This window comes from Planococcus citri, chromosome 3 (assembly GCF_950023065.1).
Source record: "Planococcus citri chromosome 3, ihPlaCitr1.1, whole genome shotgun sequence".
Taxonomy (NCBI): Eukaryota; Metazoa; Arthropoda; class Insecta; order Hemiptera; family Pseudococcidae; genus Planococcus; species Planococcus citri.
Window position 1 is genome coordinate 69,404,322 of NC_088679.1, and position 14,897 is coordinate 69,419,218.

Sequence of the window (14,897 nt, forward strand, 5' to 3'; positions counted from 1 at the left end):
TTGACCTGTCTGCAGTCTGGCTTTTGAAGACAATCTGGCTTCCAGTCCGGTCTTTGAAATTCATTGACCCGTCTGTCTGATTTCCGAAGGCCGTCAAGTGTTGTGTCTAACTTCCTGAGGTCATTGACCCGTCTGTCTAGCTCTTGATGTGAGTCTAGCTTCCACTTTGGCCTCTGGAGGCCATTGACGTGTCTTTCTGGCTTCTGAAAGCCGTCTGGCTTCCACAGGGCATTGACCTGTCTGTCTGGCTTGCTTCTGAAGACCTTCTGAAGTGCTGTCTGACTTTCTAAGGTCATTGACCTGCCTGCCTGGCTTCTGAAGACAATCTGGCTTCCAGTCTGGTCTTCAAAGGTCATTGACCTGTCTGTCTGGATTTTGAAATCCGTCTGGTGTCCTGCCTGGCCTCCTAAGGTCACTGACCTTTTTGTCTGGCGATTGAGGAATATAATTTTTTGGCAAAAAAGCAAGACTTTTGAACGATTTTTGAAAAATAGTACGACTTTGGGACTTTTTGTCAAAAAGCGACTTTTTTAGACATTTTGTTAAAAAGCGAGGATTTTTTATTGACAATTTCAGCAAAAAGCAGAATTTTTTGGCAATTTCTAGCAAATACCTATACCTATAACCAAGCAAGGCTTTTGAATAATTTAAAAAAAAAAGCAAAAAGCAAAAATTTGATAATTTTTGTAAAAATGATCAATTTTTGGGAATTACCTATTGGCAACGAAATTTAGATTTTTTTCGCAATTCTTCTCAAAAAGCAAGATTTTTTTATTTTGTAATTTTTGGCAAATTTGGGTGGAAAAAGTGAGGTTTTTTAATTGCTAAAAAGCGAGAATTTTTGGCAATACTTAAGCAAAACTTGGAATAATTTTTGAAAAAAATGTGAAACTTCTTGGAATTTTTTGCAAAAAAAACAAGAATTTCTGAAAATTATTGCCAAAAAAATACCAAATACTTTTTCACAATTTTTGTTGAAAATTGGAGATTTTTTCGCATTTTTTCAGCCAAAAAATCGGAAATTTTGTGTAATTTAAAAAAGTGGCAATTTTTAGCAAGAAACATAGAAATTTTTACAAAAAATTAGATTTTTTGCTATTTTTGGCAGGTGGTGTAATATTTTATCAAATTAATTTTTTCCCCCTGTTGAAATTCATAATTTTTCTTGATTTTTTTAAAATAATTTTTGACATATTTTTCAACGATTTTTGAATAAATTCGACAAACTTTTGATAAACCCAGAATTTTCATCACATTTTGGGGCAATTTTCCCACTATTTCATCCTACTTCGAAGCAGCACTCAATTTTATACATCTTGGACGATTTCCACGAATATTTTATCAATTTACCAGCGATACTTTTTCATCAATTTTATCAGTCCAGTCAACTTTTTTGATTCATTTTTTCTTTTCTTGACTTGAAAATTGTTTTTTCATCTAAAAATAATCCAGCTACAATTATTAAATGCAATCGATCTCAATTTTGTTTTTTTTTGCATGTTTTTCACGCAGCTATTTGAGCGAATGAAACTGGAATGTCCCGATTACGCGACCAAGGTACGGGCGATAATCGGAGACTGCATGAAGCCGAATTTAGGACTAAGCGAACAAGACAGAAATATATTGATAAACGAGGTAAACACGGTATTCCACGTAGCAGCCACAGTTCGTTTCGACGCTCATCTCAGAACAGCGGTCAACATAAATATCAGAGCTACTAACGATCTACTCGAAATCGCACATTCGATGAAACACCTCAAGGTATCTTACCTACCTCTATATTTACCTACACACCATCTATTAACTTATGCCACAAATTATCCAATATCCACATTTACCTACAATGGTCAGCATCATCACTCGACTCAGCATAAAATCTCTCTTAATGTTCCAGGCCTTTATACACGTTTCGACCGCATACTCGAACTGCGCCGAACGTAAAGTGGTCGATGAAAAATTCTACGTACCTCCGGTCTCACCAGACGCATTAATGAAACTCACAGATTCACTTTCAGACGAAATAATCGAACGGATTACTCCCCAGTAAGTAATTACTTTCTTTTCAGTAGCTCTATTTGTAAACCTACCAACCTACAGCTAGCAGTGTAGCACAGGTCGATACGAAATACTCCAAATAGGTACATACAAAAAAAAAAGAAGAAAAGACCTTCCTCGATACTTATACAACTGAAAGGGTGCAAAGAAAAAAAAAAATCGTCGACGAGAACGTTTTGTAAAAAATTAATATCCATAAGTGGATCTCATCGTGTTTCAGAAAAACAATACCTATTCGAGCACTTATTCTAATGCTACAACGGCAACGAGAGCTCCCATGTTTATCACAAACACACTCGTACCTACCTTTTTTCTTTTTTCTTTCACTTTGTTATATTCTACTACCTAATTCGCGTTGAAAAAGATGAATTTGAAAAGCAGACGGAAAACTTGTTTCGTTTATTTGTCAGTTGGTTGTTTTTGACGTACAATGTACATATACGAGTATAAGCGAAATCTTCGACTCACGTAACTACTCGTAATACACAAACGACGAAGACGAGAGATGGCATCGTTTACATAACATTTATTTCACCAAAATATCGATCACCTGAATTTATCCGCAATGGCTATTTCGGTCAATTTATTCTAATTGCATTGTCAATAAATCGAACTCAGCCAGAGCCAGACTCATTAAACATACTTTAATCATCATTGCCAGCAATTATACACACCACCTATTTGTTTACAGATTGATAAAACCTTGGCCTAACACATACGCATTTACCAAAGCCATAGCCGAAGATGTAGTTCGAACAAAAGGCAAAGCGATGCCTCTATCAATCGTACGACCAGCCATAGGTAAGTTTACAATATACCTTTATTACACGTCCATTGGCCATAAGTAAGTACCTCTACCTACTAAGCACTTACCAGGGACACGATGGCATAAATTTTATCGTTAAGTTTACACGATACCTACGTATACGATGCTACTCGTATACGCCGAACTCGGCGCTAAATTGAAATATTTCACGTTTTCGTCTATACAGTCATTGCAACCGCTAAAGAGCCGATAGCCGGATGGATCAATAATTTTTACGGCCCCACTGGTGTAGTTGCCGGAGCTGGTTTAGGTTTATTAAGAACCATTCACGCCGACGGAGATTGTATAGCGGAATTAGTTCCTGCTGATAACGTTGTAAATGCAATTATAGCCGCCGCTTGGGATATTAATAAAAATTGGTAAGTTAAGTAAGTTTTCAATTATCTTGTCTGCGCTATTCAGCGTCATCGCCATCCGCCAGCCAGCTCGGTTGGGTTCGTTGGGTAGGTAGGTAAACAGGGACAGGACAGAAAGGACGGACGTTTCGTAATTTCATTTTTTTTTGTAATCGAATTTTACCACCTCGAATATAATTGGAAAACCTACCAATAGCTACGAAGTACGAAATAAAACAATTCAAAGCGGACTTCCGTCGAAAAATTCGTCAAATTCGAAAACAAGGCATCGTCATCTTTTTTGAAGGATGATAGATGTGTTCTAATGATCATTTCTGTTCGAAAACAACATAAATCCGAATCGAATTGTGAAGCAGAATTTTTAAAATTTCTATAATTTGGTGTGCTTTTTGGTGCTAATTTGGTTAATTTTTTTTACGATTTTAATTCATTATCAGTAAAATGATCTTTGGAGTTTTTGTTGTCTCTAAAATTACTCATATTTTTTTTTAAAAATCATCAATCTTTTCCAAAAAAAAGTAACTTACTAATCAAAAAATCTCGAAAAAGTAACCTAAAAATTAACAAAATTCGAGAAAAACATTATAATCACGAAAAATTACCCCCCCCCCCCCACAAATAACAGAATATTACAAATTGAAATGTTCTAGTTTCTACGAATAATTTTTAAAAATTCAACTATGAAATTTACAACGATTTGATAAAAAAAAGAGAGACTTTTTGGCAATTTCTGGCATCAAGGTGAGAATTTTTGCAATTTCTGGCAACAACGCAATTTTTGGCAAGAAACGAGACTTTGTTAGACGGATATGCCTTAATGGTAACACGTATGTGTATAAACAGGTAATTTAACCCTTCCAGCACCGTTCGGTGATGTGGTTGGTAACAATGAGTGGTCAAGGTGTCAAATGAGCCTTCCAGCTTCTTTGGCAACTGGACCAACTTGTAGTTCGTTTTCGTGAAGCAAGCGAGTTGCCAAGTTAATATGTCCTTAATTCTTTAGAGCTCCGGCCCTAGGTTTAAAGTGTTTTTGTATATTTTATAATTTAGTAATAATTTAGTAGTGTTAACGTAATTTGTAATTCCCCCCGAATAATCGTTGTGTTGAACCCTTTGAAGTGCTCCGAGTCGGTTTTAAGTTGTCTTTATTGACAAATACATTCGTTTACACGAACTTTGCGTATGATATTGTATTGTGTTCGGTAGTGTACTAAAAGCCCTAGCCGAGGTAAGTAATTAGTTTTATTACGATTACACCAGTGCATTCTCCGTATCCGATTACCTGCTTATTCGAGTAGGTAATTAGTCAGTAGGTATCAAATATACGAACGTATATTTAGTAGGTACCTACGACACAATATTATTTTATCATTGGCGCCTCAACGCAAATCTTTATTGCATGCAAAGTGAGCTTGATTTTCCTTACGGAAAAACGCGCCTAAAATACAGTTAGCTACTGTAATCTATGTTTAAAGTTAATTAATTTGTGCTTCGCTTCCGCTTTCCGATAGCAAATACCTGTGTAGGTATTTGTATATTTGTAAACGTGTGCAATTAGGTGTGAAAAAAGGCGCGAACGCGTCTACATACTTAGTTGACCTCGTCACGCTTGATCTCAGAAGGGAACCTCTGTACAACGTCCGAGGCGCGAAATTTGTCCCAGACAGAACAACTATATCTGCGGTGCGTGTGTGACTCATTCACGCATTTCTGCTGTCTGTCAACGCCTACTGTTTTACGAGCTAGTAATTTTATTTGTTTTAATACCCGTTCCAATATATCGCTCGTATGTCGGAACTTAAAGACAGACTAAGAAATAGGCCTAACAGACGAAGCCTAAACGAGAGAGATTTGCAAGGTCGCAAACCAAGCAACGTAGGTAGTAAAAAATCGTCGCGAAATCCATCATTAAACAACTTAGGTCCACTACACGAGATGAACGATTTTGGCGACGAAAGTCATGACCTTACCGCGAGTGACGGTGAGGTAATTAACCCTCCCACAATGCCGCCCGGCGATTTATCGTTCGATGTGGTTGCTGAAAGACTTACGTATACCTGGAACTATGTCGATGGTCGTTTTAAAAAGGTATTTAAAAAGCAAAAAGAGATGCAAAATAGGATCAATGAAATTGACGTTTCGTCACAACAGGCGAGCAATGCGGCGAATCGTGCATTATCAATGGCCGGAAAGGCCAATGACATAGCCAAAGCGAACCAGAAAGAGGTTGATAAAATCAACAAAGCATCTGCGGCATACGTCAAGAAAAATGACAGGTTCCAGGAAACCACCAATAAACTTATAAGTGATACAAATGATGAGATGCATCAATTATTTGATGACATACAAGAGCTGGATCACAAGCTTGAGGAACATGCAGAGGTATTGCAGGATGCAAATGCTACTACCGAACACCTTGCCAAAAAGGTCAATACCCTCGAACAACGTGTTAACAATGCTCCGAGCGGAGGAGGAGGTGGCGGGAACCGCCAACCTAATAAGATCGACGTGATGTTATTGAAAGCATCCAACATAGTATTTACGGAGCAAAATCGCTTGTTTCCACATGATTTCATTCAGAAATTTGAGCATTTTACAAATGCTACGAATGCTCCTGATGCGCATAAAGCACATGTGTTTACCACAGTGGTAGCTACGAACGATCGTGAGACCTGGATGACGACGTTATCGCCAGATGATACGTACGAACGTACAAAGGAGAGTTTTTTGAGATTCTATTGGAATGAACGTGCCCAAGATATGCTCGAACGAGCGTGCGACAATTTTGATTGCGCAAACAGCCTACAAGACGTAATTGGGCAATTAATTCGATTTACTATCGCGCTAAGCCATTCTGACCACCGTAGTACGTCCTACATAATCGATACGATCGCACATAAACTACCTGGTGCATACCAGATGCGAGTCGAAAAGAAAGGTCAAACAATAGAGCAATTTATTGAAAAGCTACGTGCGTTGAGTGAAATTAATATCGATTTTGCTAAACACAAGAAGGTAAGGATTATGCCGAACGTGCAATCCAAACCAACCCCCCAGTGGACGTTGCAACAACAGATGATTATGAGTGGGGTATGGCCCCCTCATGCTCCACCTACGATCCAAATGGGACCGATGGGACCGCTCCCTCCCACTCCTCCCCCATTAATGCAACATCCACTTTTTTCGGCACCAACGGTACCACAGGTGCGTCCGAATGCATTCCGGTACCCTCCATTTATTAAAGGCCAAGCTAATCCACAAGGATGGATACCTAGGCTATTTTTTAACCGAGGAAATAATAGAAATGTGCCTCGCAACCAAGATGTGTATTATACACCACCCGCACAAAATAACGCGAACGCCAGTGCAGCGATTCCGATGCCCCCACCCACAGCACAGAATCCACCATTGGCTATTTTGCCAGCTAAGTTTATGATGATAGACCCGAACGGAATACCAAGAATGGTAAATGGTACGCAAGTACCCCTTCAACCCCAATATAATGACGATGATGATTTTTATCATAGCGATGAACACCAACCATTGTATGATGAAATACAAAAACAATACAATGATTGGTATGATGCATGTTTAAATCAGCAAATGCAACAAGCGACAATTACCGAATTGCAGCCACAGCAACAAACCATTGACAATTCGATGCAAGTTCAATACGCCACGCTTATGCATCCAGCTCCTACCGCCGCGCACGTGGCCACGAATGTAAACAACACGCACGTCCCGCCTACTCCTACAGCTACAAGTATTCTAACGAGCACCACGAATACAGCGTCTACGACGACTCAACCAGCAGCCACCACGGCGACTTCGGGAAACCGACAGAGCTAGGGGAAGAGAGGGATAAACCTAGCCACATAGAGATCCCTAACGATATGTTTTACGAGTATGTGTGGATCGGAGATGGTTTGGTCCATCATCTCAAACGAGGTGATGTTGACCAAATTGAAAAATTACCAGATTACGTACGTGATCAAATAGGCCTAGAAGAGCTCTATGCGAGCCTTCAAAAGGTGACTTTTACACCTAATGCCAAGGTGATATTGTCGCTAGGACAACGAGAATTGAATTTTTCAAGGAAACCTTACGAGGTCGTAGAGAAGCAAATTAACAGCATTATTAATTTGCTATTAGACGTCAAAAAAGTCCAGCATATATTTTTAATGATGCCGCTGGTAAAGCCTCGTAAAAAAGGTGACAAACCAGTAAGCCTAAGTAGGTACATTACGTACAGAAATATTTTAGTAAAATTAACAGACGATAAACGTATCACGTTTTGGCGCCAGATGGCGTACGCATATCTAAAATTAGAAAAGATCCATACGGAAAATGGCGATGAATTTGATCGACCTGCGATCGATCAAAGAAATAATGTAATACCATTACAGAATAAATTCTTTTATTCGAAAGCGTACAATCGATATTACCCAGACATGTCGATGTACACGCACGTGTTTCAGATGGTTGTGCACGCTCTCGATAAATGGGAAACATCTGTACTTGATTACAAACGTGATAGAGAGGCCCCGCCGCGGGAAGCTGCATTAGGACGTCTGAAAACATTATTCGAATCGAATATCGACCGAAATAAAAACCCTATGGACGAGAAAATTTACATAAACAACTCGATGATGAAGAAATTAATCCAAGCGTTGTCTATGAAAATTGATTGCTGTCCAAATACGGGTGTTTATTTACGTCGAAAAATAACGCCAAACGGCGATGCAATTTTTGCAAAAATTGTATATGATCCGCCAGCTAAGGCTGGCCACTTATCCAAACCGGTGAACTTTGAAGAATTGACCATTCTTTCACCAAAACCGCCAAAACAGATTTTTGGCAAAGGTGATAACCAGGTGATTATGGAAGATGCTAATTCTGATGACGAGAATCCGGAAGTGGATAAAACACCTAAATTGAAAGTCAATGCGATTGATGCAATCGAGTATGCACACCCTGCTTCGAACGAAGATGAGATACAATCTATGACTCGTGATCAATTTATTGATCACCAAACGGTCGATCCAGCGTGTGTAATCCCGGTTATGATTGGATTAAAACCGATGGCGTTGCAATTGGACTCAGGGGCTCTGCCCAATGTAATTTCGAAGCCTGTCGTCGAGTATATTACTCGACAACACCCTCAATGGATTAAGTATATCCAATTACGCCGTCCGGTACTATTAAGAATGGCTGATGATAAATTAGTCAAAACAATGACTCATATCGTGGAAATTTGTATGAGAGTAGGTACTCAGATGATTTACTCACCATTTTACATCTTGGATACTCCCGCCAAATCGTGCATAATGGGCCGTGTGGCCATGAGATACTTAGGTATTTTACCTCAGCTAGAAGAGGGGCACGATTATGCTTTATGTAAACCACGAAATGGACAACCGTTCAAAATACCTTACCTACGTGAGGACGAATATAGGGACGCCTTGTCCGTCTACCATTGTGAAGTTGAACCACAATACATGCACGAAATGGTGCACAACTTACACAGAAAATCGGGATACCTCGACCAAGAGCTATTCGATGAGCAATTCAAGGCTCAACAGCTCTATAAAAAGAATATGAAGAATGACTTAAACAACCTCGTTCTCAAGGGTAAAATTACCGCGAAAGAGGCAGACGATGCCTATAAAGAAGTTGAAGGCTACTGTGACATTTTCAGCAACTCGCCAGGTCGCTATGTTGGCGAAAGAGTCAACTTCAAGTTTGACATTGACCCAAAACTGGGTCCTTGGAGAGGTGAAAAATTCCGTCCTTCGCAGAAGATCATGGAAGCCTTGAGAAAGACGATCGCAAAAATGTTGCGAGAAGGTATAATAAGGCCCTCACGGTCAAAATACATTAATACGATGGCGCCGGTCATAAAAAAGAACGGTGACATTCGGTTGTGTTTAGATGCCGACGAACTCAATAAAAAACTACAACAAGTGCTTACAGAACCGAACCCGGTTGAATGGATCATCTTTGAAAACAAAGGTGATGAATTATTTTGCACTCTCGATTTTACTGCCGGTTTCTGGCAGCTGGTTCTCGACGAGGCATCGCGTCAATACACCGCATTCCAAGTATGCGGACAAGTTTATGAGTTTTGTCGATTACCGTACGGTTTGAAAATATCAAGTGGCGAGTTCGTTCACATGATAAATCAGGTGATTCCTGACATGAAAGGAGTGACTAAGTTTGTTGACGACGTCAAGGTGTCTGGTGCAACATTTAGAGAGACTTTAGATCGTCTGAAAGAAGTATTCGAAGCAATTCGAAAGAATGGTTTAAAATTAAACCCTAACAAGACGCAATTTTTCCGCGAATACGCGGAACATTTGGGCTTCATTATTTCAAAAGATGAAGTTGCCAAACAGAGTGAGAAAATAAAGAAATTTATGGAATTTGTTGAAAAACACACGAAGAAAGGGAAATTTGCACTAAAAACGGTGAAAGAAATTCTCACTCTGGTAGGACTGACCGGTCTTTATAGGAATTTTATTCCTAATTATATGCAAATTTTGCGACCTATCTATGACCTTACCAAGGGTAATGAAGACAAGGTCGTTTGGGGCAAGGAGCAAGAAAAAGCTTTTGAGCAATTGAAAGCTGAGTACTGCAAAGATTTCAAACTGAAACCACCGCCTCAAGATGGTGATTTGTATCTTGATACGTACGTATCCGAAGATGCAATGAACGCTGTGTTATTCTACATAGATAAGGTATCAAAAGAGAAGCATATCTGCTTATTTGTATCGAAACTTTTCGAAACACATCAGAAGAATTTCACGCTTTTCGACCGTGAAATGATGACACTGGTGCAAGTTTTGAAGAAAGTTCAAATGTGGGTCATTGGACGAAAAATTCACGTTCGGAAAAATTTATTGGCGATCGCTAATAGGTATAGAGAGATGGCGCAAACACATCGTAAAGCTGCTCATTGGATTACTTGGTTCAATTGTTTCGATCTACAATGGACTATGGATAAATCCAATAAGCACTTGTACAGTGTAAAAGCGCCAGAATTGGAATTAAAGAATTTTTCGACCGAAATACCACCTTTGGAAGTGTTATTTGTTGAAGAAAATATCACGATACTTCATAATCGTCTGAACGATATTCCTAAGTTCCAAAACGGAGATGAAAAATGTGAAGCGATCATGAAGATTTTAACTACGCATTATCCGGAAACGGACAAAAAAGAAATTGAAATAAAAAAGCGTAAAGCTAAGAAATTCGCGATTAAAGATACGCTCGTATATGAAAATTCAGGAGAAGAAATGGACTTGGATGATGAGGAGGTCAACGACCTCACACCTATCAAGAAACCTATGTTAATGAAAAGGCTAGATAACGGCTCGCTGGTACCCTACCTACCAGACACCCTATTCTACGATACGGTAGACTACCTGCATTATGCATATGGCCATTTGGGCGCAGCTAAGTTGGAAATGATATTTCGTCGTATGTATTATCATCCCAACTCTATGCACTACATACGCGAAATATGTAATACGTGCATTGTGTGCAAAGTAAATAAAAATTACACCAACCACAAGGTCTTAGAATACGGACAAATAGAGGCGTACGCCATAGGCGATGTTTTGTCAGTTGACATTTTTGGACCAATTCCGGCAATCGAAGGATACCCTAAATTTTTACTGGTGGTAAAAGACATTTTTACCGGTAAAACTTGGATCCAAACAATGTGTCATACGCGACAAAAGGATGTCTGCAACGCAATGCAAACCGTCCTTGCGGACATCGAACGTCGTGACGTAACCGTCAAAAAAGTAATTACCGATAATGGTACTCAATTCATAAGTGAATCTTGGTACAAGCTACTTGAGCATAATGACATCAAGGTAGCCCATACCAATGCCTACAACCCGCAATCGTCTTCGGTCGAACGTACGATGCGAGTAATCGGTGATAAGCTGAGGGTGAAATTGAATAAAATTCATAACCCTCATAAACCCCATACGGGATGGCAAGGCTTTATTGGAGAAATCCAAATTGAAATAAATAATACACCTACGTCATTCGGATTCACCCCGAACGAGGCATGGGGCATGGTAGATGCTATAAATGCGAAAATGCCTCATAAACGAAAGAAATTCGATTTTACCCATAAATTAATCGAATTGAAAGAGAATTTGAGCAAAATTAAAGCTCCTTCAATCCCTTTATCGGAATGCTTTACGAAGAAATTAGACCCTACGGTCGACTTAATTTTAGATCCAGACGGATACGCCCGCGTAACCGCCGACGGCGCGTGTTCGAAGAATGGAGACGCGGACGCGGTAGCGGGGATTGGAATCTGCTTTGCACCAGATTCATTGAGAAATGTATCCGATCGGATATCACCTACTGAAGATTTCCAACTGTCGAATAATTTTGCTGAATTGTCAGCCATTATTCAAGCATTGGAAATTTTAAAATTTAATGACGTGAAAAAAGTTAAACTTTTTTCAGATTCGAATTACGTCATTAAGGCTCTGAACCATACGGTTAACGTGTGGTTGAAAAACAAGTGGCTTAACGCCAGGAAAAAACCTGTCCACCACAAGAAGCTTTTTGAGCAAATTTTGGAATTGAAAAAATCGTTCGATTTCATTGAATTTCACCACGTCTACGCACGTAAATACGAATACACGAACGTGATAGCGGATCACTTGGCCAAAAAAGCTGTCTACACGATTGAACTGGCGAAATTCCAAATCGATAAAATGACTGACCGTCAAATAATTGAAACTTATATTCGGGAAAGAAGACGATTAAAAAAGATCGAAGAGGAGTACAAGTTCAACAAGGAGCACAAGGATCCAGACACGCTTAAGGAAGGAGATATGGTTTTGCTCACAAATCATAAATTATCTAGTTCGGACAAGCAAACCGCGAAAAAATTGTACCAAAAGCGTATTGGTCCATTTAAGATTCTCAAACGAGCAGGTACCAACTCGTACCTACTTGAACCAACCGACGGTTCAAACGTGAATCGCATTGCGAACGTTAGACAACTGACGTTGTTTTTAAAAAAGGCTGAAATTTCAGAAATGGAAAAAGATCCCTGCCTACGTTCGTGGCTTGATAAACGTACGTTAGAGAAGAAAATTTCTGATTTTTTGAATGACCATAAAATTGAAACCAACAACGACGAATCATCGGAGGAGGATGAATTAGAAATGGTCGAAAAAATTCAAAAAATCAAGGTTCCAAGATCGGACAAAAATGATGAAAATACCAAAAACGCCACGAAGGTAATTTTGTCAAAATTAGAAAAAATCGCGCGAGATCAAAGACAAGCCGCTCGAGCTAAGAAACGTTCGGAGTACCTAGCTAGTAAAGCTGGCACTAGTAGTGAAGAGCCAATATACGAAGAATTGGACACACCTGTGAAGAAGAAGAAGAAAAAGAAGAAAAAGAAAAAGGAAAATACTTCGAACGAAGTACCTGTCATAGATCTAACCACGGATGACAAGGAGAAAGATGCTGCGAATGAAGAACCAAAGGAAAAGAAAACTCGAAGATCTGAACGTCTCGCAGCTACCGCCCTTCGAATGGGACAACGGTTAATTTTGAAAAAGAATGCCAAAACGGTAAACCAAATTAAAATGCTTGATAATGAACAAAAATTCTACGGCAAGTATTACGGTACTGATCCAGATCCAAAAACTGAATACGAAGATGACCGTTCGGTATCAGTTAGCGAAAGCGAAAGTGACTCGTCTGAATTGTCTTCGGACGAAGAAAACTCACTGGAATTCATATTAAATAATTCGCCAAACAACTCTGATACGGAGAAAAATGATAAGAAAGGTAAAAAAGCAAAATCGAAGATTAAAAAATTGGCGCTTTGGTTGATGGGTTCGAACAAAAAAGATTAGAATTAGCCAATTCAGCGACGCTCGTCGTTCTATCATTCGTATTCACCCGCACCCTCTCGCTACTTTTCGTACCGATCTCGTAAAATTCCAGGAAATTTTGCGAGAATCAGCCGTTCAGTTTTGGAAACATCACGCGTCATCTATCGATTGAAAGGCTATTATGTTGTGTAGATCAGTATCGAAAGGACGTAATTGTGCGTAACCAGAGCTAACGTGGCTATTTTTATTATTTAGCGCCTGATGCGGTGAAGTATAAGTTCGCGAGAAACCAGTACATGTGCGGTAATATAGTTTAATGTAAGATAAGTGCGTACGTATAATTATACAAGTACCTTACGGTGATAAAAAAACAGTGCTATTGGCAATTTCAACGATCGCAATGGATAACAATCGACCATTCCCATACCTGGCTCCCGCATTACGCAGACGTCGACCCTGGAACCTACGATTTGGGTATGTTACCGTTCGGATACGATTAAACGGAATGGTCCATGATCATATTATACCGGATGCGATTAGCGTTAACGTACGAGCTAGAGGACGAGCATGCACAAGAAGATTTTCCCGAATTGATCTACGAAACATGATCCGCGAGCTGTTCCATCAAGATCTATTGTTCGATTTTGACTATAATCCAATAGAGCTAATCATCATGGAGATTCACAATTTCTACTTCGCGAATGGTGATCGATTATTGGTAATTCGCAGAGAAAGCCGTACGGCACGGGTACGCATACCCATAACAGTCGTCGATGACTTCCTCGATACTTTCGGCTTTATCCCGGCGGAATTTATGTAAGTTTTAAGATGTTTAGATTAAGTAGGATACGTACGTACCACCTAGTATTAAGTCAAGATGTACCTGATTTCTGATTTTTTTCGATTTTTCGTTTCGAATAAAATAATTAATGTACACACGTATAGACTTCTTTATTTTACTTAAAGTACAATAAATGAACAAATTGACACACGTACAAAGCCAGAGAATAACTACTGTAACAGGTAAGTGAAATTGATTCTCTTGAATATCGCAATCGTGAAATATCACATCACTCTAGATCGGAGAATATTTTGCTAAGCAAAATTCGAATGTGCGTTCGTACGATTATCAAACCAAAATTTTGATAAATCAACCAATGTGCCAGTAGTTCGATTAAGTGCGTTCTCGCAAAGCATAATATTTCGAGCGTATAAGGGAGGCAGCGTGCGTATATCGAGTACTGTAAATTGATGTAAAGTGATCGCGTTTATAATATTACCGTACGGTTAATTTACGAGTGTTTTGCTACGCAATCTTTCTACGTTCGTGCGATGGCTCAGGAGCCGATTTTCCCCGGATTAGATCCGGCGCTTGCGGCCATTCGACCGCCAGAAATGAGACCACCGTTCCGATCGATCTTCTTACAATTCCAGCGACCTCGACACGCAGTACAACGACGCCCGCGTATCGTAGTAACAGTCGCTGCCAATGAGCGGAATATATACGCTTCCTCCATATCAACGACTTCGACCAACGGCTAAATGAGCTAATTTTTCAAAATCTAACAGATTTCGCGTACGGAAACTCAGCAATCGTTATCGAATTTCACCAACATTTTAATGAAGAAGGTGCGCAGCTGATCATTGCGAGGCGAAGAGATCGTACGACAAGGGTCTATCGACCAATGGCGATCATAGACGAGTTCCTGCAGCTATTAAGATTAAATTACGCGGATTTTGCGTAAAATTTGAAGTTTTATACACTCGAAAAAGTAA

The 14,897-nt window shown here is 39.5% G+C and overlaps 2 protein-coding genes across 3 annotated transcripts in view; one reads left to right on the forward strand and one right to left on the reverse strand.

Moving 5' to 3' along the window:
* The window catches only part of LOC135838591 (NADH-cytochrome b5 reductase-like), a 280,351-nt gene that overhangs the window by 198,047 nt on the left and 67,407 nt on the right, over window positions 1-14,897 (reverse strand). The gene's annotated exons all lie outside the window — the stretch shown is intronic.
* Window positions 1-14,897, forward strand: part of LOC135838583 (fatty acyl-CoA reductase wat-like) — a 107,575-nt gene that overhangs the window by 73,776 nt on the left and 18,902 nt on the right. For both annotated transcript variants that reach the window (XM_065354267.1, XM_065354268.1), the window contains exons 4-7: window positions 1,513-1,761; window positions 1,895-2,043; window positions 2,747-2,856; window positions 3,048-3,240. In XM_065354267.1, the coding sequence (XP_065210339.1) occupies window positions 1,513-1,761; window positions 1,895-2,043; window positions 2,747-2,856; window positions 3,048-3,240 (701 nt within the window). The remainder of the gene's footprint in view (window positions 1-1,512; window positions 1,762-1,894; window positions 2,044-2,746; window positions 2,857-3,047; window positions 3,241-14,897) is intronic.